The sequence below is a fragment of the Alligator mississippiensis genome, chromosome 12, assembly GCF_030867095.1.
Source record: "Alligator mississippiensis isolate rAllMis1 chromosome 12, rAllMis1, whole genome shotgun sequence".
Taxonomy (NCBI): Eukaryota; Metazoa; Chordata; order Crocodylia; family Alligatoridae; genus Alligator; species Alligator mississippiensis.
Window position 1 is genome coordinate 21,425,780 of NC_081835.1, and position 26,017 is coordinate 21,451,796.

At 40.7% G+C, this 26,017-nt stretch overlaps 1 protein-coding gene across 1 annotated transcript in view; it reads left to right on the forward strand.

The window, feature by feature from the left end:
* ARHGEF3 (Rho guanine nucleotide exchange factor 3) overlaps positions 1–26,017 on the forward strand; it is a 303,899-nt gene that overhangs the window by 12,971 nt on the left and 264,911 nt on the right. The window contains exon 2 of the mRNA XM_019495453.2: positions 7,649–7,748. Coding sequence (XP_019350998.2) covers positions 7,649–7,748 — 100 coding nt within the window. The remainder of the gene's footprint in view (positions 1–7,648; positions 7,749–26,017) is intronic.

Genomic DNA, 26,017 nt, shown 5'->3' on the forward strand with positions numbered 1-26,017 from the left:
ATTCTACATTTTGTTGAGAGTTCTGCTGTCCCTGAAAGGGTATCCGCAAATCTTTTTTTTTTTTCCTTAAATGTTTTGGTCTTCTGTCCCTCCAATGAGTATATCCTCTTGATGAGATTACAGGCCCAATATGATTTGTACTCCAATAAAGGTTACTTGTGCATCCCAGATGCTTTCATGTTGATAGTCCAGTCATCTGCTGTGATGCCGTCCATTGTTCCTGTGAAGAATTCAGAATTCTTCTGAGCTAGTGGAGTCATTGCCAACGAGGTGTGGCCTCCTTGTCTGTGGTGTGCACGCTTTGCTGACACGTGCAAGCTTTTGTAGGCTGATGTAATCCATCACAGTTCTCGTAATTTGTTTTGTATCTAGACATTGTCTTGACTTGTAGTGGTTACTATAGTACTGCAACCCTAAATGCTCCTTTCTTTTAGTGCCTGCTTTCCTCTGTTCTTTCTTCCTTCCTCTGTTCTTTCTCCTGTCCTGTCCTTTCCTCTGTTTGAGCTCTACTCACCTTTCTCTTGTGCCTATACTTTTGGATTGTTTGTGTCTGCAGTGTCAGACCATGCACTATCCTGTAGAAACCTTCATTTTGGACTTTCTGACTTCCTTTTCTTGGCAATATTTAATTGTTTTGTGGACATTTAATTCTATCTCTTCCAGTCATCCCTCTTGAGTGTTTTGTCTCAGATTTCAATTGTGGGTCTCTCATGAGAATCTAGGTGCCCCCCCCATTACAAAATAGTGTTTTCAGTTTAAATACCCATTTCTCATTTGTTTTTGTTTTACATGATGTACAGTATGCTTAATATTCTATAATACAGTTTCCTGGTTAGCCTGTCCTGCCTGAATCACCTGAGAACTATTAAATATATAAAACACTTCAGAACGTTATTTCCAGAAATAAAGTTTCTTCTTGTCATCCTTACTGCTGTTGTTCCTTGCTTGCAGATGGGGTGAAATGCTGGTCAGACCTTTTTTCCGTGTTGTCTTCCATATTTCCAGAAAATTTCAACCCTGGGGCCTCTAACTGCTCTATTTTTCCATTCTGTGGATATAGATCTTTTTATTTCTAGAAACATATGTTCAGTAATTGCTCAGAGCCAAAAAGAGTGAGAGAGGTCTGCTTTGTTCAGCATGAGTTCTAACCATGCAGCTCAGCAAAACATGAGCTACTGCCCAACACAATGAAGGGTTCAAGCTGGCCAGTGCCTCTAAGTTATAGTTCCTCACAGTCCAGAAAAGCATTTTAATACTTAGGCAGACAAGGTTCTTTGGGTGAATCTGATATATTTTATTAGACCAACTTAAATAGTTGGAAAAAAATTATTAAGCAAGCTTTTGGGTTCAAAAACCCTTCGTCAGGCTGAGGAAGTTTCAGCAGTTGGTGTGTGCTCCTCCTGGATGGAATGAAAAGTAAAGAAGCCAGAGGCTGGGCTGCTATGCACACAAGACAGGCAGTCAGTGAAAATGTAGTTTCAGGAGTCAATGGGTGAGAGAGAGGCTGGGGAGGGGGAGAGAAGAGGCATGAATAGTGGAGAGGTACCTGTGGAGTCCATGATTTTTAGTATGCAGAAGGTTGATGAAGTGGAGTTCATAGGCTTGTCTCTCGGAAGTGTTGTGTAAGTTTCCTTTGAGGATCAGGACTGAGAGATTGGAGAGAGAGTGGTTTTCTTGTGAGAATGTGCCCTCACAGGTAATTGGGTATTTCTGTCTTTGATAGATTTCCGGTGTGCGTTCATTCTGGTGCGCAGTTGTTGTTTGGTCTCTCCTGCGTATTTTCCATCACAGCATTTGGTGCATTGGATGAGAGAGATTACATTTCTGGAGGTGCAGCTGTAAGATCTGGGAATGCTGATGGCTCTGTTGTGGGGTGTAGTAATTCTGGGGGTCCTTAGACCAACACGACTACAACCTACACCCCTTTTAATACTTATTTTCTTCAGGACAGATCAACTGAATCTAGAAGTGTTTGGAAATTTCAAAGACTATTTTGAGGTTTACAAAAACAATTACTCTACAAAGACAACTACTTTGTTTCTCAAGCAGCACTGTCCCAAATGTGTTGTAAAGAAACATGATTCATTTTGTTTAGCTGGATTACAGTGTTACTCAATAATAAAGTATAAGATCTCGGAAAAATTTAGACATTTCATATTACCACTCAACCATTTTATTAAATTCAAACCAGTCCTCTAAGTATATGGAACAAGGAGAAAACAACAGAAAATTTGAAAAACATCCAAACTACCTGCTATTGTTATGAGACTGCAAACATTATTTGTGTTTCTCCAAATTAGTGTAAGGCATATATTTGCAGTGTAAAGCTGCTATGGAAGTTTAGATTAAAAATATATACAAATATGGGGAAGCAAGCAGTTGAGTCTAATCAAACCACTTTCCCTGCTCCTTTATGCTACACCACTCTTCCCCTGAAAAAAGCCTAGTTGTACAGTGTCAGAGAGTAATTTGACATTTCACATGCTAGTGACAGAATCATTTTCAGGGATGACATTTACAATGCCCTTCTATTGCAGCATTTTTTTCCCATTGAATATAATAGACCTTCCATCCTGCCTGCCCATGCTCTGTTTATATTTATGTATGTACAAGGTGGAGAATACTTCCTTGTTTCATGCAACTGTCGTACCAAGCCGAATGACTTAATTGTTGCATAACTGCATCCTACTCATTATAGTAGAGTTTGAATTTAATGTTTAACTTTTGGAGTTCAGCAGTAGAGTTTGAATTAATAAGATGCTGGTGCCCAGATATAAGTGAATGTTTTGTACCAGAAGTCTACACAATTCAGTACAGAACTCTTTGTAGGAAGCAGGGGAAGAAAAACAACATACTAAGTTTTTCTTGTCAGTTTAACACTCATATGGTTGTTCCTCTGAGACACTCATCTCTGGAAGACTTCATTCATCAGATGCTGTGTTGCTGTAGTTGTAAACTGCTGCTTATAAAAGCTTATGCATTGCTGATTTAGCCTATAGGGTGCAAATCTCCCCTGCTTTCAGCAGCAAAGCTGCCATGAGATAGAGGTCTAAAGTTGTCATTTTAAGCTTTCTTTTTCATGTATTGTTTTTTGTCTGTCATATTTTATTCTTGAGTAGAGCATAGTCCATAATGTAATTAACGTAAGTAGTTTTACTTTTTCTGGAGTAGTCAAGGTTCAATACACAAAGAGGGCAAGAAAGACAATTATTTTTTAGGCAGTCTACCTTTAATGCCTTTGATTTAGACTTTGGCATCTAGCTCAAGTTAAGAGGAGGGACGGTAGATTTATTTTTACTCTCTTCAAGCTTCAGCATGTACAGTACCTGTGAGTTGGACACTGATTTTTGAAAGAGGGATCTGGCAGTAATGTATTTTTCTGCCTGGACTGGTTTTGCAAAGCTTCCTTACATTAAATAATTCTTATTATATTAGCACTGTATAATGGTTTTTGGGAATAAGGTTTGTATTTCAACCTTGCAGATTAAAGTGTTGTATTATAAAGCAAAATCTTGTGTTGGTGGATTTAGCTTACATTATGCTAAAATGTGCTATGTAGTATTTATGTTCTAAAGGGATATATTCTTAAAAACATTTTTCGACACATCAGGAAAAAGCTTAGTCTTAATTTAAAACCCACATCATGAAACAACTTTAAACAAGTTTTCTGGTGAGTGATGCTTTCTGTTGCACAAACATTTCAAGTAAATTTGTTTATTTTTTACATGGAAAAACTCAGTTGTATATATTTATTTTAATTTTAAATCAGTTGGAATGTACTCTGTTGCAGATTGTTCTTAGCCTGTCTCTGTATTCAGTGTAATGATAGAAGGTACAATCCAGAAGTTCTTGAGCATTTGTTGTCAGAATGATTTTTCTGAAAGAGGGGAGCAATGGTAGCATTCTCTGTATATTGATCCAGGCGAGAACAAACAGAAATTAGTCTCTGGTTATCACCCTTCTATTGGCTGCATAGATGGAACCTAAATAATTTCTTCTGACATTTTGGTAAGGCTGCAAAGCTGGTCAGGAGGTTGATGTAAGGAATCCACAAGTAGTTCCTTTGCTGCAGACTTGTGCACACCCTGTGCTGTGAACCGGTTAAACCCCTGGTAAAATCCATGCTGTCTTTTCTTCTAGAAAATCACTATCTTCTGATCAGCATAGGAGAAACGAATACACTGTGTAGCAACATACTTAGACTTATGATCCAGAGCTACCATGGGCAACAAGGAAACAAGAATATGGCCTTTGAAAAAGTCTGATGCATGCAGTGGCTAAGGTCATTGCCTGTGATCTTCCAAGGCACCACAACTACCAGGAAGCAGCACTGCAGCAAATGCTGTAGCAAGGAGGGATTCCCACCCCCTTCCCTCTGTCTCTAGCTACAGGATTTAGGAATGTTTCCCCTGTTCATTCTGAAGAAGAAGTTTGTCACTGTAGACAGTTGGAGTGATGTTTTTCAAGATGAAACGCTGGCTGGTCTGCTGACATGGACTCATTTGGTGGCCAGCACTCCCCTCTGTTGCCTTGCATCAAGCATCTATTTAGAGAGCATCTTTAGGGCCTCAGGTGCTTTAGCATCCAGCAGACAAACCTACTTCTTCACAAGGAATGCAGAATAGACCCTCACTTATCAGAGCTTCTCAAGAACTTCATTCTTAGGATTGGAAAACCTTGAGTTGGTAGTTGAAAACAACTATTTTCATATGTTGGGCCTCACTGAGGTCAGAGGAAGCTAGAAAGACATGTCATATAGAATCATGTCATATAGAAACATGCCATTTCCACATTTATTCACTGTTTTATCTTTGGAAATGTTGCAGAAACCATGCACCATGTTTGAATTGTTTTGTTGTTAGGTATGCTTTGTATTTACAGAACAGTTCAACATGTAGATTTATATAATTTTGTTCCCATTTGGTCCATGTCTGATTTCCACAGTACAGGTGGCCCTGAATGTTTATGCAAATCCTAAAGGGGAATGTTGGAAAGATTTTGGATCACATGTTGTACTGTACATGTAACCTAGCTAGGGTCCCTTTTTCCTTTCCCACTGCAATGGAGGGGCCCAGTTACAGTGGGGGCAACTAACCACATCATACTGTCTTTGCAGCACACCTAAGTGTTCCTTGGTGGTTGATTATGGAGCAGCAACAGAATCCCTCCTCCTTCATTGCCTCTTCTTTTCCCCCTTCATATCCTTCCAACTTGTATCTTTCACATCTTGCTTTCATTCCCTTCATTACTTGTAGTCCTGGGTTTATTAGGGGCTTGAGTTATTTTTTCTCTAGGACAAAAGCCAAACTCCCTCTCTCCTCCCTCCCAACCCTGAATTGACTTAAATTTTCACTGAATCAAATGGCTACCTAGGTCATTTCCTGTTCTGGGTCAAAAAAGTTGAAAACATTTAACTTGGACTCAAAGCAGTAAAAGGCTGAAATGGAACCTCTTTGAATGTTTTCAAGGCGCTTTGAGTTTTTTGTTCCAATACCCATACATCTCATCTGGTCAATAGTTGAGCCTACTAGTTATGCTCACTCAGCACTGTGGTTTTTTTTCCCCACTAAACATATCGGGCCCCTTTATGAATAACCTACTGCAGCCTAGCTAATATAGGGGGGGGGAGAGGGTTAGCTCAGAGTCTAAAGGCTCATGGTTTTGCAACTAGTGGTTCCAGGTTCCTGCTGCTGAGCCTTTACAGATACAGCTTTGCAAATTTGTTTCTCTGATCCTGCTTCAGAACAAATTTGAGTTTGGACATTGATCCAAAAATATTTCAAGTGGCTGGCAATTTCCATGCCCTTAAATAAAGTATCACTCAAGCAAAGTCCTAGAGTTTGAAAATTAAGTCCTTTTGGTCAAAGGGTATGAATTACTCCAGCAGGCACCAGTCTTGGGTGTCAGTATGGATTGTTACAGAGAGGTTTGTTACAGAGGTGGCAGCAGGGTGATGGATCTAGATGTGAAGTCCTTTTACTTTATTCTTTAGAGTTATCCAGTGCTGTCAATCCACAGCACAAGGAAATTGGAGAAGGAAGAGGTGGCTGAGTACTGTGGTCAGGACTGGGAGCATGGCTAGTAGTATAGACCTTGGAAATGTAGTGATAATTTGCCAACCAGTGTACTTCCCTTTGGCATTGCTCCCCACAGGCAGATGGAAGATATTAGAGCTGCCTTCCTTTTTCCCTTCTGGGATGAGATGATGTAGCTGAGGTGACAGTAACAGAGCTATCCATTCCCTGCTGAGCTTGCTGAACTACTCAGTGAGACAGACTGCATGGGGGGGGGGGGGGGGGGTGAAGCAGGAACAGGCCTTTCCTTTAGCCTCAAGGCCTTCTGTTATTCCTTAGTTTTAGGAACTTTGTGCCTAACTGGCATTGTGGCACAAATGCGTTAAGTGGGAAGGAGAAACAGAGGAAATATTGTCCATTGAAAGTCAAATGAAGCTCGGAGACACAGCTGGGAATTAGACAAATGCATTACTGTGCCCAACTGTTAGTCAGAAAATTGAGATAAAGGTTGGTATTTTCCTCAGAACTGTACACTCCTAGGCAGGTCTGGCTGATTTGTCTGCTACTGGGGATACAGATAAAAGGTGGCAAGAACCTTTTGCTGCTGCTGCCCATGACTGTCCAGTCTGGTTTTACTATTAGATCTGTGGTCTATTACTTAAAGAAAAAAAAAAGGAAACTGTAGGTAATCACAGATCATTTTTCTTATTTTCTGGTGGCTCACAATCTAGTGGTTTGTTTTAATTCATTAGTATGCAACTGACCCTGAACACTGTTGTACTGTTCAAGTAAACACTGTTTAGTCTGATGCGTTTGTAGGCTGAATCTTATCAAATGTAGAGCTTGTTCAAGATAAACAGAATAATTTTGATGGCTACAAGCATTTAATATTATGCTACTTGATTTATTTTAGAAAATGAGCAGCAGTTGCAGAAAAGCTTACATTAGTATTGTGGATATGTTACCAATAAATAATTAATTTCCTCTGTCATATAGTTGGGATCTTGTTTATACTTGTAATTATCAGATGAAAACCATTAACTTGGAGGAGATTTGGCTATAAGTTTCTACTAGAAACATTGCAACTTAGAAATTAGTACTGTCAACATTTAAGTATAATTATTCTGTATAATTAATTTTAATGTTTCTGGGAGTGACTTCAACCTCATCTCTGCAAGGAGTACTTTATCAGTTTAGGGCTGAAATCTGACTTAAAAAAAAAGATTTGCTGAAGATGTCTTAAATTTTTAAATATTTGAAATTTCAAAGTTGATCCACCCGTGTTCTTAAGGATCTTACTCAAGAAGTATGTTAGCCCTGGTTGCTACTGTGCTACACCTAATTCCAGGCACAATTTTGGTAACATCAACTGTATTGTCACATATTCAGATAGATAAACAAAAGGCAGTTATGGCTTCTGCAACTCTAGCTAAAGAAGGGCCAAATTATGCTTTGTGTATTCAAGTAATGAATCCCTTTGATTTACTTGAAGATTGCTCAAGTGATTAAAGGAGATGGGATGTTTATAAAATCCTCTTCTGAAGTTTTGAGTGACTTGTTTTTTTTTCTAAATATTCATAAACATTCAATATTTCACCTGTAATTTTAATTACTCAATTTTTATTTGTCTTTAGAAAAAAAGATGATGAATGGCAGTAGCCCAGCACCCATAATGAGTAAACCTATAGTAATGAATCAATGTGCCCAAGCAGAAGTGGGAGAAAAAAACATTTGGTAAGAAACCTATCTTTTATTTTTAATTTTCCAAGAAGTTAATGAAATATAACAATGAGAGAGAATTAAAAAAAAAATACAAAAATTAACCTTGATTCCATGCTTTTTCTTCAGGTTCTAGCAGTAGAACATGAAAAGGGGGGAGAAGTTTTTGGTTTTGTTCTTTTATTTTACAGTAGCTGACCTTAGCACTAGATGGTTTGGAGATTTGGCAATGGGAAATAGTAGGTAATATTTTGGTCCCACTGAAATTAACAGTAAAACTATTGACTTCAACAGCTCCATAATTTAATTCATGGAGTTTTTTAGTTTTGTCATTGGCTATAAATCCTATCTACACTGTGGATGATGGATCACTGAGCAACTGCCCAGGTGACGGGGATTCTATGGAAGAAGTAGTTTGTGGTCTTCCTCTAATGTCAGATGGTAAGAAAGAGGAAATAAAATAATTAAAGTCAACATTTTCCTAGAATTCCCACTGGTAACTGCTATTCTATATATAGGGGAAATTATGATACTCTTAGATGAATATTAGCAAATACTAGTGTTTGAAGGATGACTAAGATTGCTGGCAAAGTCTCAATGAGATTTAATGTGTAATCTACACCAGTGGTTCTCAACCTTTTTTTTTTTTTTTTTTTTTTTTTTTTTACCAGGACCCACTTGTAAACACCAGTGGCCAGTCCCAACCCAGTGCCCCTCACTTCTAACCTGCTGCTGCCCACCCCCAGATCCCCAGTGTGTGGGGTAGGGGTGGGTGTGTGGGGCATGGGGCAGGTCCCAAGCAGCCCCTTGAAGGCTGGAACTCTGGCAGGCTGCAAGGGAAAACCAGTTTCCTATGTTTTCCTCATTTAATGGAGATTCCATTTTTAAAGTTTGTTCATGACCCTTTCATATATTCTTGCAACCCACTTTTGGGTCATGACCCACAGGTTGAGAAATGCTGAGCTACACAATTATGCCTCTTACCATGCCTCGTGTGCATGGTAGGAAGTGCAGTTGTGGGGTTGAACATTAGATCTCATTTTGCCTTATTGCTGTTGCAGGGGGAACCTGATCCCGGGCTCCCCCTACCCCAGCAAGAAGTGAGTTCCCATGGTTGGGAGTCCCCTCAAGTAAGGGGCTTCAAGCTGTGGGGGCACCTCATGCACCCCCAAGGCTGGGAGATATAGCTGCCATGATCTCCCAGCCCTGGGGGTTTCATGCATCCCTGATGCTGGGGAATAGTGGCTGCAGTGATCTCCTAGACCCAGGAGTTTCACGCAGCCTGGAGGCTTAGGATTAGTGGTTGCAGCGATATCCCAGGCTGGGAAAGGGGGGTGGTGGGTAACAGGTGCAGTGATCTCCCAGCCCGGGGAGGTTCATGCAGCCCTGAGGCTAGGGAATCACAGCTGCAGCCCGTGGCTGCCGGGACCCAGATGTTTCCTGGCACCAGGAAACATGCTGCCAGGGACCCAGCATCTGCAGCTGTGGGACTCTGGGTCTTGGCAGCTGTGGGGTGCTGCTGGGACCCAGAGCCTGCAGCTGCTGGGGCCGAGAGTCTCCAGCAGTTGTAGGACTCCCAGCCCTAGCTGGGGAAGGTGCACCTCTGTGGCAGTGAGTCCTGTTATATGACAGGGCCCCAGCTGTAGGGGAGACCATGCTATATGTGCAAATTAAAGCTCGATAGCAACCAGCTGTAAAGTTAATATACATTTTTGAGGTCTAACTTTATAGCTGGTTGGACCTCTTTATCATGTCTCAGCCTCTTGAAGGCTCAGATCAAGTGCAAGTACTTTGCATGTATAGCTGGTCTGTAGGTAATTACACTGTTAACCAGTTAATTGCAGGATACCTGTAATGTGTAGAGCGGGGGTGGGCAATTATTTTGAGCGGAGGGCCGTTTACTGAGTTTTGGCAAGCCATCTAGGGCCGCATGACAGACAGACAGGGGCAGATAAATATTAATTTTCTAAATTTTTTAGGGGCCCCATGGGCTGGAAAAAATGGCCTGGTGGGCCACATCTGGCCCGCGGGCTGCATTTTTGCCCACCCCTGGTGTAGAGGAGGCTTCAATCTACAAACCTGTCACTGAACCTGAAGTCCTTTTTATTATCCCTTTTCATATTTTCATCAAAGGAGATAGGTACTGAATAAATACTGAGATGGTTCCAGCTCTGTTGGAAGACAATGAGAAACTTTTTGTTGACTTCCCTTTTCTGTGGACAGAATTTCTCTGGCTGTTGTACTCCTCTTTTAGTTAGGATATGCTGATGCTGCTCTTTCATCATGAAGAGAAACAACCAAATGAATTAATGCCAAGAACATATAACCAGACTGCCAAAGAAGCCAGAAGGATAAATTGCATTCATTCTGTACTTACAGAAGTGTGGTTTTTCATTTTTATATGACTGAGGCAAAGAAGAAGTAATAGTGAATTAATGTTGTTATACCCTTTCTAAAGAAACCAGTGCTGACTATTCCTTTGTGTTTCAATAAAACAGATATGGGAGTCTTTATGTATGATCCATTTAGCAGTTAAGAGTAAACTGTACAATGTATTTTCCACCTTTTTCCTATCCTCATACTTGGAATGCCCCCCAAAACAAGTGAAAATTTCAAATTGTATTAGGCCAAGCTCACCCCTCCCTTCCAAAAATTTGATATAAGGCTGTTAACAGCTGACTGGTTTGGATTGTTTTATTGTTTTATCATGAGACTGTTACTTTACAACAGTTTAAATATGCTTTTTCTCTTTCATGATTTTCCAATTTCTCCTTTGTATTGCAGAACTATATTGGATGAGGTAAAGGAATAGAATCTTTACCATCAGGTATTAAAGACTGTATTAACTTTTTGCTGTTGATTTGTTATAAACCTATAATTCATTGTGGGTTTGTGTGGAAAATAATGGCCGTTATCAGTCAGTTTGTGTTCCTTTTCTTTATAATAGATGCTGTTTTTGTTATATTCCTATACATGACTTCATCGGTATGTGTTTAGTTATTCTGCTGTAGTTAACATTTTTCATTCTGTGCCCTTTTTCCATTAAATCAAAGATTTGGAATGGGGAGAAGTTGTTTCCCCAGGGGATGGAGCACTATTTCTATATCTTTAGATTGTTGGTTGTAAATAGGAAACTTATTTATCTGGAAATCAAAAGAATCCTTCCTTTCTGAAGTGGTAAAAATACGTCAGGAAATAAATCTTTTTTTTTTTTTTTTTTTTTTTTCAAAACTCATTTTTTTTATTGGTGCAAGTACACCAATCAAGTTGCAAAATTGGTGCAACTTTTTTTGTAATTGTTTGCCCTCATTTATACCGGCTGCTACTGGATATTTCAGTAGTAGGATACACACTTTGGAAATGTTTAACTAGGATGAAAATTAAAATGACTTCTATTTTTAAATTAGATTCTTGCTTTTGGAAACTCAACGGGCTGTATGTTACAGCTTGTGGGAGTGCTAATTAGGAAAAATGATATCTTGACTGACCTGTCTGGGCACCAAAATGCCTGCTAATGAAGGCTGGATGAATGAACAATGCCAGTGGTGAACAACATGCTGATTTTAATTCCTTCATGGGCAGTGAATAATGTATTCCAGGTTTGTATAACTTCTGGGCTGCATGCGTGGCAGGCTGCATCAGCATTACCAGTACTAGCCATAACCTCTCCTCCACCCCATCCTACCTCAGTCCACTCCACTGTGTGAGCCATGGCCCCTTCCCCCATTCGCCCTGCCCCAGGTGCACCACCCTGGCCCCCACCCTCAGCTCCCTGGTTGCAGGGTCCCTTGCTGCACCATGCTGTGTGCGTGCTCCAGGCAACCAACGGTTCCAGCACTACCCCAGGGGCAGGAGTGAGAGCTGGAGGAGGGACAGGGAGCCTGGAGACTGTGGCTGCTGCTGCATGTATAGTAAGAGAAGGGTTGACAGCTGGATGGGAATATGGGAGGCCACAGGTGGCCACAGGAACCTCTTGTGGCTGCATGTAGCCTTTAGGCTGCCAGTTGGATGGCTCTGATATTTTCTGTTGCAAGACCTGTCATATCTCTTAATATCCAAGTCCCTTGCCCTAGTTTTTCTAGTGACTATATAGGACCAAATTCTCAGAAAATTTATGCCAGCTATCACTTGAAGCTCACTAATAAAGGGCTTCAGTACTGCACAGAGATTATGCTGAAGCCTTCCTCTCTGGGGGGACAATAATGAAGTGAGTTTGCTATAGGCCAACAGATGGAATACTTTTTTCTAGAAAATCACTTTTTAAAAAATGACCAAACATGAAATCAAAGTAGTAAAATACTACTAGATGGATTAAACAGTTGCTATGACATGACATAATGACAAAAAACCCCAGAGGATTTATTTCTAATGTTAACAACATTACTGCATGTAGCTAAAACCTGACAGAATTGTCCATAGCATGTTATACTTTCTGAGGATTTTTTTACATTCCATATCAGTATTCTGTGGGTCATGTATGTGGCATTGACTGATTTGTACAATGTGGGTTTTTTAAATGTGTGTGTTAGACGTGAAATATAGAGACTACTCAAAGTGTGTATGCAAAGTGAAAAACAGTATATATATTTACTGTTTATTTTTATTTGAATAAATCATAATAGATTAGGGAAAATAAAAAGGTATAAAAAAGTAGTATCAGTTGTATGAATGTGGCTTTGTCATAATCTGTTGCAGTGAGTGCCATCTTTTTTGGCAGGTGTGTCACAAACTAGCCCTGCCCTTTCCCCGAGTACCATTTTGATTTCCTTCCCTTGCTAGATCTGCTGTGCTTTCTGCTCCATACTTTCTACCTGACCTGATGCTCTGCTTCCTGCTGTATCTACTGCTGTACTGCCTGTACCATCCCTGGTCTGCCACGTGCCACACATAGAGGCTGCCCGTGCCACTTGTGGCACGTGCTGCACAATGTTCTACTGAAACATTTACAATGACGTAACGTTTTTGACCTGTCACCATAAAATATTGTAGATAGACAAGAGAATGTACCAGTTGGTCCTCATTGTGTAAAACCCTATACATGATATTAATAAACTGATAACATTTTAATGAGGTTGAGATGTTGCATCATAACTGGATGCTGAGTAAATCCAATATAAAATATCTTGTATACAACATTAGTTTTCCTGATAATTTACTTAAAAGATGATTAGTTATGTTTAGCTTCTGATTTGAATTTGGTTGAGCCAGTGAACAGGATGCAGTCTCTTTTTAAATACTGTGGACATATGTTTATTATTTTCATAAATATAGCAAGCATTTTTTCTATTTTGAATCTTCAAAATTCAGAGCTGCCTTATACCATTCACCTCAGGTAATGGGATATTTGTCATCAGTGACATTTCAGCTTTTTATGGGGAGGTTTTTTGTTTGTAGGTTTTTTTAAAAAAAACAAACAATCTTCAATATTAGAAACAGGAAAAATTCTGCAGTTGTGAAACATTTTATGGATCCTTAATTTTAGTGTATTTATAACTTTGGCTTCTCTCTTTTAATGGGAAATATAGTTAAATGCCTAATATTATCTCTTCTTTCATTTTGAAGATTCAGGCATCAGCATAAACTCAAGATCTACTGCTGTGTCTTTCAGTCTAACCCTGCCCAGAACTGTCCTCAAATTAAATACATTAGCACCAAATAGGGAAAATGTCTCCTTACTTCAGACTTTGCTTGTGCTTGAAAGTTACATTGGTTTTCTTGAGTTGTTTTAAAAATGATTTACTTCAATTTGTCAGCCACATTTTAAATCAGTTTGCAGTGTGTTTGTATCTTCTTAGCTTAGATGTCTCTGTAGGCTAAATACTGTGTACAGCATTAACTTTGCAAAACGATAGAAAACTTGAGGAGGGGAGTTTTGAGCCCAGCCTATCTGCTGTACGAAGCTGCTTCTGCAGTAAAGTTGAATCTTGTCTCTGCTTCTTTCTTCTGCTGCCGATGGAATGGACTGGGGCTGTAACTGAGGAAAACCAGGTAGGGCCACTTCTACTGCATAAAGTATTGCGTGGAATCCTTCACGGCCTGGAAAATGGCTAGGTACAGACATTCAAAAAGCCTGAGGAGGAATCAATCTAAGTTACGCAGTTTTCTGTAAGCGGTGTAGTTTAGATCAGTAGTGAACAGAACACGCATCTGCCCTTTGCCTGGGGGCAGGGGGAGAGGGAGAAAGGGGGAGCAAGGGGCAGGGCAAATCTTATACTCGTCATTTTAAAACCATTTTCAGCCATTTTTAAACTAGTCTGTGTCAAACTTCTCCTCTGGGTATAGACCAGTTTTGTGTGCTAAACTTCTGTTCTGTTACAAGTATAGACTAGTTTCTGATCGCTTGTACTGATAAAAGCAGAACGTCTGTACCTGGCCATGGGTCCAATGTGGGTCCTGTTATTAAGAACATTGAGACAGGCACAGCTTCCTAATTGCTGTTTTCTCACTTGCTTTCATCTTACTTACTATCTCTTGTCTGAGCACCCTACTGTAGTCCTCATGATGTCTTTTTATTATCCAGTAAGATGAACCATTTTCAAAGCCTTTCAATTCCTGTAGGATCTGATTGCCTCCCCATCTATATGATGTAGTTGGCCATGTCCTATTTTCCAGTATCTCTACCTGGAATCTATACTCTCTCCCCACTTTCAGGACACTACCTTTTTCCTAAATACATGTGCACTTTCATCATAACCTCTCAATATTTCAGTATATGTCCATGCCAATTTTTATTTGATAACATATTTAGGTACTTGTATGGTAGAGCTGTGAAGCTCTACTTATTTCAAGCGACTAGAGAATTGCAAGTCAGAGGAAAAAATGCAAGGAATTCACAAAAAAAAAAAAAAGCCCCTCCAAAAAGTGGGTGGCTCCTCATGTTTGGCCTGTTCTCCTGATGCAGTACTATAAAGTTGGTCCTGGGTCAGAATTATTTTACCTTGCATCTGGCTAGAAGCAATTCAGGTGCCTGTCATTTCCATCAGTATTACATTTAATCACAAAGCTGGTGCTAGAAAGCTGAACCCAAACCCAAACCTGGCAGCAGTGAAACACTGGTTTCAAGTATAACCTAAAGGTAAAAAAACAGCTTTCCTGTTTAATGTTTTGGTGGACATCCAAACAGTTCACTTGCTTGGCTTTATGTTGGAGGCAGACTGTAAATGATTTTCTAACTCCTAAAAATCATAGACTACTAGAGGTTGCCATTATGAAAAAATAGCAAGTGCAAGTTGCAAAGGAACTTTAGTTGCAAAATATATTTAGTAATATTTAATTTTATACAAGCCCTCTATTAAATTAAAAGGCTTAATTCCGTGTTGTTGTTTTCCTTGTTTGGTCATTTACATAAATGCAAAGTAGGTATTAAAAAGTACCATCCTGTTTTAGTAGTGTTCTACATGTACTTAATTTGGTGTAAATGCAGAGCTTGGTATTTCATACTGCTTTAATAGTGTCTGTATATTTTCTCTCTGCTTATTGTACCAGTATTCCTGATTATACAAAGACCTTTGTAACACTAGCAGTTTCTTAGATGTGACCTCTAACTATTTGATTACATGGCAAGAGCAGTAATATTCATACATGAATAAAATCAAGTTGTATTTAACAACAGAAAGGCTGAAAATCAAAGCTGCTGCTATTTATGTTTCCTGAAAAGTGACCATTCATTATCTAAAGTATCATGGAATGGAGTTTAAGGAATTAAGATTCAAGAGCCTCAAAGGTTTAGAGGCAACTGATCTGGCTGATTCTGTTTCTTAATTTTGGAAAAAATACCTCCCTTATCTATTGTGCCTTCTTTGCAAGTGGGTGTCATGTCAATTAACCTGTACTTACTACGAAGCTTGTGAGTTGACATGTGATGCCTGGGGCCTGATGGGTTATACAGCTTGCAGGTAATGTAGCCCCTCCCCTCGACTCGCCTGCCATGACTTTGCTTTTAACTATCAAGAGAGGGGTTCAGTGAAAATCTTCCCAAAGGGGCTTCCCGACAACAGCTATACTCACAGTTGTTTTGGAGTGATGTTCCATGGGGCTCTGCCTTCCCTACACCCCGTCCACTCACCAACCAGTTACATGATGGTCCGACATTGGCTTTGGTCTGGCGGGGCTTGCCCATGGTCTGCTTCGGGACAAGGGAAGAGCACTTGGCTGAATGGCTCAGCCAGCTCGTGTACCTTAGGTCTTGACACCCAGACCCTTTCTCCCTATCCCTGGGACTTTCCTCCTTTCCTCATTTAGCTTTCCTTCTGTAGTCATCAAAAGAAATATTCTTCTGGAGAGGAGTGGGGTGTGGAGCCGCCTCCTCCTCCCCAGCTGTCTACAGGGGGCTCAAAACCCCTCCTCTGCTCTGCCTCTTCCAGAGGGGGTGCCCGCCTCTCCAGGTCAGGCTCCTGCAGGGAGCTGCAGTGCTTCCCCTGCTCTGTCTCCGGCTGGGGCTCAAAGTTTTCCCCTGCGCCACTTGCCTGTGCTGTGCTGGTTGGGCTGTGCCCTTCCCCTGTGGGAGCCTCAGCATGCTGGGCATGCTGCCCGCCAATTCTCTCCCTCTCTGGCTCCCCCTCCTCCCCGCAGATTCCATTGGGGCTTTTAAACTTCCCCGTGGTGGCCATGCTGGCCGTCGCAATTGGTCCAGCTGTTCCCTGCATGGGGAACAGCTGCTTAAACAGCCGGCGTAACGCTGGCTTGCATGGCCACAGCTGCAGCTTCTGCTGCAGTCCCGGCTCCTAAGCTGCCAGACTGGCTAGAGGTATGTTCCCCCCTTGGGGGGGGCCTGTTTCTGGGTTTTGGGCCCCCCGGTGTTTACCTTCACCTCCTTTAGAGCCTGTGGGGGCGTGTCGCTGCCACATGACATGACTTTGATTTTAGAAGAAATACATAGAGAATTGGAGATTTTCAGTTGCTGGCATGATGTAATGTACTTTCTCCTTGCTTTTGACCTCTTTGTCTTTAAGTATAGTGGATGCCTAACTGAAAGCTGTCAGTGTTCTTTGGCCCCCCTCCCCGGTTGTGTTGGATCACAATGACTTCTGCATCTTCCTCCCACTTGCCTGCCATGCCTTGATGGGAAATTGCTATCTGGGAGGATAGATGTTTCTTGGCTTATAAGTCAAGCTGATCTTCCACATGGCTCTACCCCCCCTGTACCCTGCTCCTTTCCTCTCGGGTTGATGGCCACAATTCCTTGGTGATGGTGAGTGGAGAATACCTTGTGAAGTAACTTCTCAGCCTCTTCCAAGTTGTGAACTCGTAGTGTGTAGATTTCTTCTTAAGCTGGTCCAATCTCTACATGACTACAATAGTCCGATTAACCAAGGACCAGTTCAGTTAACTCATTCAGATTTCTTCCTGGCCTGACACCAGACCTTTTTGCCCTGATTTCTTTGATTATCCCCTGTGGGCTGGGTATCATTAGGCATAATTGTAAAGCAAGGCTTCAGGGAGTTGCCCTTTTCTTAGCTTTTCCTTTGCATCTCAGATATAAATGTTCTTGTAGTCTATAAAAACATGATGGAGTCTATGGGTGCCAGTTTTATTCCCTTGACTGCTGGTATTATGAAATGATGCTCTGAATTTTGTGTTAGGTAGAGAATATGTTCACAATCATATTACTAGACTTTTTGATTTAGAAACTGATCTCTGTAGTCATTCAAGCTCAAGCTAGCTGCTTGTTGATTTTTAACTATTTTTTAATAAGACCTGCTGCAGAAGAAGAAAATATGAGACAATTAGATATGTGGGAGGATAATAGAAAAATATCATTGCGTGGTTTTTGCTTGTAAGATTTGGCTTTTATTTTTAGGGACAAGTCCCTTCAAAGATTACTGTATTTTTCTGTGCACAGGGAAAGGTTGTTGTTCAACTAATAGTTTTAAATAATGTACATAAAAATTTGGTTGCTTTAGTCTTTCTTATGATCTATGACAAATTAAATATCCATTGCATCAAAGGTTTGAATTACAATAATATTGTAAAACAGCACCTTCCATGACAAACAGACAAGATAATGTTTCAGTGATGCTGTAGCCATGATGGTCCAGGAATTGTCAAAGTCAGACCTGATGTAGATTATCACATACGTGAAAGTTTGTCTAAATTTATCTCAACTATGCAGTTGGTTCAGCTCAGGATATCACCATAAGAAATCCTTGCCTCTTGCAGAAACAGATGAGAGAAATTATTGTAAACTTGAGTCAAGTTTTAATTTCAGTGATCTTGGTTGCATCACTGATATTCAAGCCTTTGTCAGCAAAATGAGAAACAAGATCAACCTGGACATTGAATTCAGATTTTGCATAAATTAGCTATAAAATCAACTCTATGTTAAAAAAGAGTATCCAGTTATATTAGGGTAATATCTTAGTACCTCATGCAAAGGATTCACCTGAATTGACATATCTCTACATGCAATTTGTAATTATTCTACATGCTAATTGCCTTATTTATCCAATGTAAAAAAGTATCTTTTCTGTGCCAAATGGCCACCCTGAGTACTATATTTCATCACAACCATTTCTTCTAAGGGGGGAAATACTAGGAAAAGGGCTCAAGGAGGTAAGGGCTGGGGGGAATTAATCACTCAGAGAGCACCAAGTTACTTGAAGGATCTAGGAAGTTTTCTTGCATGTTTCGCAGGAATAGGTTTCATGTTTAGCAGGAAAGCAAGAAGGTGGTATGGAAATTTTACATGGGGAAACTGGCTGCATTCCCAGAAATTCGGGGATGTATGATTTTGGAGCCAATTGCTATGCGATACTCCTCTGGCTTCAACTCTCCTACAGGCTTGGATCCTGCAGGAACTGCATTGCCTTTGGGTCTTTTCCACATTGGGCAGACAAGGAACTTGGAACTCTACCAGGTCCAAAAGGAAGAATGCTGAGCACAGCATTTTCCTTGTAGCTCATCCTCAAACATGTTTCACCTAAGTATTCAAATATTCCTGAAATTATGGTGATAATAGAAATGTTTACTATTGTCCTTAAACTACATGAAGAATATAACAAGTTACATGAAGGATCAAAAGAGTCTGCTAAGCCATGTCTTCTTCACACAAAATTACTTGTACGTACTTGCAACTTATGCCACTGAGCCTTATCTTAAATTAAGAAATAGAAGTCAAGTCTTTTAACCCTCAAAGAGGTTTTGCTCTGACCTATTTGAGACCATGAGTAGTAGAACAGCTTGGTGACTTTGAGCCGAGAGTTCCTGCAAATAGGGTTTATATAGCAGACACATACAGTACATTCTCTAACTTGAACTTTAAATACACAGACATTAAATATTATGCTGTAGTTTTGTTTTTTTATATTACTTGTTAGTTAATTTCTTGAGCTCCCCTTAAAGCAGGGAGGGCAATTTTGGGTGGAGGGCCACTTACCCAGTTTTGGCAGGCTGTTGAGGGCCGCATGGGTAGCCCCACCCTTTGACAGCTGCCTTGCCCCTTGGTCACCATCTTGGGACCAATATCCCAATGTCTTGGGAGCAGTGTTCTAGGGCCAGCACCAGTGGGGCCTAAGCGGGGCACAGGCTGGCAGAGATCGACAGGGAGAGTGGGGAGCTGGCCTGGCTCCATAGAGCCCCTGGCAAACAACAAAGTTATTCTACAAAAAATGTGTAATAACTTTGTGGTTTGTTCCTATGCCACAAATTGAATGTGTGACCAGGTACTTCCCTGTGGCTGGGAGCCCCAGCAGCTGACGGGGCTAACAGTTGCTGGGATGCACCATGTGTTTCAGCAGCTGTGAGTCCTTCAGCTGACAAGACACACAGCTGTGGGAGTGCCCCACAGTTGAGTGTGTTGCCATGGCTGGGAGTCTCACAGGTGATGGGAGCTTGCTACTTGCTGGTGCAGGGGAAGCCTGAGGTTGCAATCCTGGGCTCCTCCTGCACTGGCAATAAGACATGATTGGATCTGATTCTGGATCCTGCAATCATGCCTCCTGCCATGGATGTGTGGATCATGCATCAAATCCCATCAAACCTTTATCTGAACATCTGGCAGGGGCCTTGGAGTTGCAACAAAATGAAAGAAAAACAACAACTAAATTTGAACCCTTTACAGCAATATTTTTTCACTTTTACATTCCATTTCTCATTCCCTCTTCAAGTTCTTTGTCAGTGCAGTGTAAGATCATGATCCTGGGCTCCCTCTGGACCAGCAAGGTGAAAACTGGGTGCCCACAGCTCAGTGTGAACCTGCATGGTTGTAGGGCAGCAACTGACAATTATTTGGTTGTCAGTTCCAGCCCTGGGACTATGCTGGGGTTGGTTTGAGACTTAGGTTCAGTTCTAGGGCTGGGAGTAACAATCAGGTGGTTGTCTATCCCAGCCCTGGGACCCAAAGCCCTGAGCACTGGGATGTTAGAAAACTTGTTGTGCAGCTCAGTAGCATGTGCTTATTTTATTTTATTTTATTTTTACTTTTTAAGATCCTGGTGCTCTGGGAGAGATTCCCAAATTGCCTAGTCCCCATGTTCTGGGGTGTCAGAAAACTGCACATGCAGCTTAGCTGCATGTGAGGTTTTTAAGGATCCCACTGAATGGGAATCCCTGGATCTTCTCCCTGATTGCAGGGTCCCTATGGCTGGGTTGTGTCAAGTGCCTGTAAGGTCCTGGGGAGCTGCAGGGCTCTTTGTGACCCAGCACTCGCATCTGCCTTGCTCCTTGGCTCCCATGTGTGCTGCTGGGCAGGTAGGTACCATTTCAGGTTGCAGAGAGCCCTGCGGCTCTGTGTGGCAGCGCCCAGCCCAGCTTATGAGCTCCCTATGAGTTGGCACCTTGAAAACAGCAGGTGCCAGCTTGCCAGCATGAGGACCAAGCCTTGCCATATGGCTACCCTGTTATATATTCAATTTAAGGCATGATGGAAACCAGCCATGAAAATGTTACATGTTTTGTGGAATACCTTTAGAGCTGATTTCCCACCTTGTTATGCTGTTAATTCCTTGATGTGTGGCAAGGTTGATATTTATGGTGCGATTAACAGGTTATATGCATCTTAATTGTAGCATCTGTCAGGGGACTATGTGAAAAGGTAGTGAGATCAAGACGAGCCTATTTTGCCTTGTTAATTAGTCATCACACAGGTTAGCACAATGAATAAAAATATTCTCCAAATCCAAATATTTTTAGTATTTGAGGAGACATAATGCTTTACCTGTATGTATGTTAGTCGGGGGGGGGGGGGGGTTGTAAAACAAGAATGATTAGAAATATTTTGAGTGAATAGAATTATGAAAGAGGAGCCTCAGCTTTGAAAATGAATCACTCTGAGATAACTTTTTGGTATGGAAAAAAAGCTTCCATTATAGTATCAGTAGAGCTGCTTGCATCAATAAGAATTTTCAGGTATGTAGAAATAGATCTATTTTTCATATATCTATAGATACATAGTATTTCTTTTAGAGTAGCACTCAGAAGTTCCAGTTGAGATCAGCAACCTATTGTCATTCTTGGCTACTGTACCGACAAACTGAAGTAACTCCTTGACAAAGTTGATTTGGTGAAGATATCCACACATGCTTAACTTTATTGAATGTGAGCAGTTCTGGTGATTCCTGGGACTATTACAGTGTAAAATTCAACATAAGAAAATCCTTGTAGGCTTGTTCTAGGTATGAAAGATCACCATTAAAAGTCAAAAAAGTTGGAGCATAGGGAAGTGGATTTTTTAAGGCTGTTTTCTACCAGTGTATTGTCATTGCGAATCTGGGCCTTGCTGTGTTAGAGCAAAACATCTGTCTCCAGAGATGTTATTGTGTGGGTAAATTAAGATCTAAAGTAGAAAGCTATCTTTCTTTCAATTAAGGGGGATTTTTTAAAATATGTACTGTGCTAGTAACTTCAAATATCGTATTGCTTTTCATTGTTTGTGTACATTCTCTTGTAGTGTTGTTTCAAGTAGCTATAAAACTGAAATTGTACTGTGGTAGCGAAAAGAACAATCTACTTGCATTGGAAGAAAAGACTGCCGGAACCGATCTTGCATATGCAAAAACATTCTAATCTGTATATTTTATTTAATGAGAAAGATTAGGGATTAAAGAAAATATGAAATCTTATTATTATGCAATTTTTTCCAGTTGACATAATGAGTTTGTAAAACTTACGGGTAAAAGTTCTTAACATATAGGCTAAATACAGGTAGTCAAAAAGCCTGAAACAGAATCGATTCAGTCTTCTTAGGTTAGTCTCAACTGTGTAGTTTGGACCGATAAGCAAGTGAACAGACATTCACTTATGATTCTGGAAATGCAGCCATATGCCTGTATTAGCCCAGGCTCAAAGCCGAGGGGGCAGGTGCTAGACCAAGCCCCTGTGCTCTGCTGTAGCAGACACCTTGGGCTAAGGCTAGCCCATCCACCGTGCAAGGGAGGGATTTGCAGGGAAGGTACAAAGCATCCTGGGATGCTAGGAGACTGTGAGTTAGCTTGAATCTGGAGGGGACAGAAGTTCAATAAACTGATTTAACTTTAGTCAGTTAAGTCTGATACTACATCCATCCAGGTTTTCCTTAAACTAGTTTTGACCAGTTTGAAGGTGGTTTATGTGCACTGAACTTCCGTTGTGTTACAGATTTGGACTAGTTTCTGATCACTTATATCGTTTTATGTGCAATTTCTGTCCCTAGCCTTTATGGGAAATGGGAGCCTTCAGTACTACAAAAGAAAGGAGTAACTGAAAACATAAACAGCTTAATAAATAGGGTACAAATATAGTATTACTGGTATTTATAATCTTCCATGCAGTTAGACACCTGTGCTTATCAATCAAGTTCTGAAAGAATTAGAACTCAAACTCAATTAAGGCCACATGAAGAACTGAATTATAATTGTTGTCTGCAAGTTGAAAAGTGTCTGTTCTGCCACAGTTGAAAGGTGTCTCTTCTAACACAATACTATGCTGCTGAAAGTAATAGGAGTCACACACATTAGAAGGTCGTGGAATCATGTTTTTCAAGATTTAGGGTAGAGTGCACTCGTGTAATGTCTACTGAATATGTTTATGGAAATGTATTTTCCCATCTACAGTACCAGAAGCTACCCTAAAATATAGCTATACCTTGACAGTTAACCATGCTAGAACATGGTTCTTCTTGATCCAGGCACTGCCTCCTTTGATAGTACTTGGCACTCAACACTCACTCTGCAATAAAAGTGGCAAAAGAGATGTGTTCTTGTGAAAGCAAAGCTTTCCTTTTTTGCACAACCTGGAACTTCTTTCTGTATCTCTCCTTCTCTTCTTTGTGTTCATTGTTCATGCCCTTGTCATTAAGCGTCCAGATAATGGAAAGAATAAAACCAGCTAAGTAGCGAGTAAGCTGAGGCTTCATTTGTCACAGTTTGGAGCTCTGCTTGTTGGAAGGTACTACAGAGATCATCCCAAGTATGCCATTTTTAGCCATAAACCATTTTGTGTAACAAACGAGCTGCTAATGGTAGGGGGCCTTTGTTGTCCTGTTGAAAAATCACTGTCTATATATAAAATCATTCTTAATGTACTTACTGTTCATACATAGTTCAGCCATGTGCTCACTTCTCTTTTGGTATTTGGGATTCAAATTTTGCTCCATGAATAGCTCAAAATCTACTATCCCAATTTTCATTGGTATATGTAGATATTAATATATTTACTGAAATATTGAATTTCATCTCCTTCTGCATGTATTTTGATCTTCCCAAATTCCTGGGAGTCTAACTCTTCTATTAGTTTTCCAAACACATGTTTTTTCCTGTTGTTTATCTGCAATGACACTGCAGCATCTCAAGACGTTGAGATGTGCCTCTCCCCCTTCTTCCACAATTGTGCAGTTATTTGTTGTGTCAGGTCAGATAGGGTATTTGTTTACATGTGGGGAGGCTGCTCTGACGTGCAGTAATTCAGACGTGATGAATCGAGTCTGCTGGAGCATGCTAATTAGCGCACTCCAGCCAGCCTCTGCATTTCATGTATTGGCATCCCCGCACTTTAAAATGGGGGTGAAGGCACTTTAATTAAAGCTCATTCAGTGAGCTTTAGTTAAAGTGCGCCCGTGACCATTTTGAAGTACCGGGATCCGGATACACGAGATGCTGCAGGCGCTTTAATTAGAGTGCCTCCAGCAGCTGCTGTAATTAAAGCCCTCCTCCCCACCCCCTGGAGCACATGTAAAAATGTGCAGTAGTGTCTGTGTTGGAACACTTTTTCATACTTAAATTTTTAAGACATTAGACTCTTGGCCGTTCCTGCTCCTCTCCTTAACCCAGGGGTGGCCAAATTCAGCCTGTGGGCTGGATCTGGCCCACAGAGGGGCTTTGTCTGGCCCATGGTGGGTCCCTCTGTCTCGCCTGGCCCAGTCATTGTCCCACAGTGGCACATCCTGCTGCCCCTTGGGCACACAGCGGGGCTGAGGTGGCTCTGTGCTGGACTGCCTTTCTAGGCAGCTGTTGGCCCCAGCCCCACGGTACTGGCAGGACCCACACGCAGCTCCACCCTGCGCCTGCTGCAGACACCCCACTCAGCTGCAGCAACATCAGGGCCAGCGAGGCAGAAGTGTGCTTGGTGCAAGGGAAAAGCGGCTCCTTCCGCTCAGCGCTGCCCAGCACTTCCTGCAGCAGCTCTGGAGGGTTTTTTTTCCCTTTCAGACTTAATTTTGTGATTTTTTTTTTTTTTTTTTTTTTTGGCATAATATTTTCTTTCTTTTTTAAAGAAGAAAGTATCATTGTAAAGGTAAATAAAAAGATGTTTGGATTCAACAAGCCTGTGGTAGCAGTTGAGAGAGTACATGATTTGATGAGCAGTTGGGCGTGTGATTTCTAGAGAGCATGGTATCTATTTAGCAGTGTTGTAGTCTCATGTCTCTGATTAAACACAGGAGTAGCGTTGCCAGATTGCTGCATGTACCATCATATTAGTTTATCCAGAAAGAAATACTAAAATTTACTGAAGTGTAGCCTGATTTGTGTAGAATGTATGGTTTTGTGACATGTCACATTTTGTTAAAAAAATGAGCTGAAGTCGTCATAATACTGTTGTTCATAAAACATGTTGTAGCTCATTAGAAAATGAGCTGAGATCATTACAAGCGTTGCAAGCATTGCAAGGTGCTGTGGAAATAAGAATTGCATACCTATGAATAGAAGGGTACGCAACAGAAACAAGTTTAACTACTATTACTTCACTTCTTTTCCATGTAGAAGAAGCAGTTCTTCTTTTATGACGAATCACTGCTAAAGATAAACAGTTCAGTGCAGTTTTGCTGCACATTTGCAGTACACTTACAAATTACACCTAAACATTTGAAGGATACATTTCAGGGCGAGATTTTCCCATTCCTTTCGCAGACAGACAAACATAAATTGCAGATGCAATTGTTCTCCTTCTCACATGCTGTCTCTCTCTAGGTAATATAGTGTCCTCTTTCAGAAGGGCCTCGGATTAGCTGTTTAAAGCGATTTCTTCATTACAAAGAAATCTAGAGAAGCATTTAGAGGAGATGAATAAAACATACACAATTCTAGGATAATTATAGCAAATGATATAAGCTACAGATATTTTAATAAAATACACAGTTAAACAATAGCTAATAAAAAAACATAATGGAAATGTTCCTATTTAGAAGAAAAATATTTTTAAAACCTCATAACCTTCTCACCTAATGTATTCATGTGTGGCTCAGTGCTGTTCTGTGCCCATAAAAGGAATAGCTGTATTGAGAGTTATTACAATGGGATTGTCTGTATTAGAACTAAAAGCTGGAGAGCCAGTCCCTTAAAGGAAATGGTAAAGATCCAGGAGAGCAGATAATAAGCATGGAGAAAATGACTCATATATCAGTTTCTGCTGCACACACCCAGAAATAGCTATACAGGGGACTGTGTTCAAAGAGTTAACATGAGGGTAATCCAACTGCTGATTTTAATCTTTCACATGCACAAAATGAGCTTTGTAACACGGGAAAAAGATCTAGATACAAATAAAAGTTAAGATGTATGTTTAAGTGTCTTATCTTAGAATACTCTGTTTTGATTGCATTTCATTATCCTAGATATGAACAATTAATCCTGACTGGTTCCTGAAGAAAAAAATGAAATATCTTTTTTGGGCTGGATCTTCCTTCCAGCCCACCAGCAGGCTGAAATGTAGCAGAAATGCTGCTTCCACTGTTAGGGGTAAAGAAGTGGAGAACTCACTAATCCTTGCGCACTGTGTCTTGAGGAATGGGTGAGAGAATGCATAACATGATGTAAATAGCTGTAGGCACATTATGGACTATCTGTCACAAAACACATGCTCTCTATACTTAATCT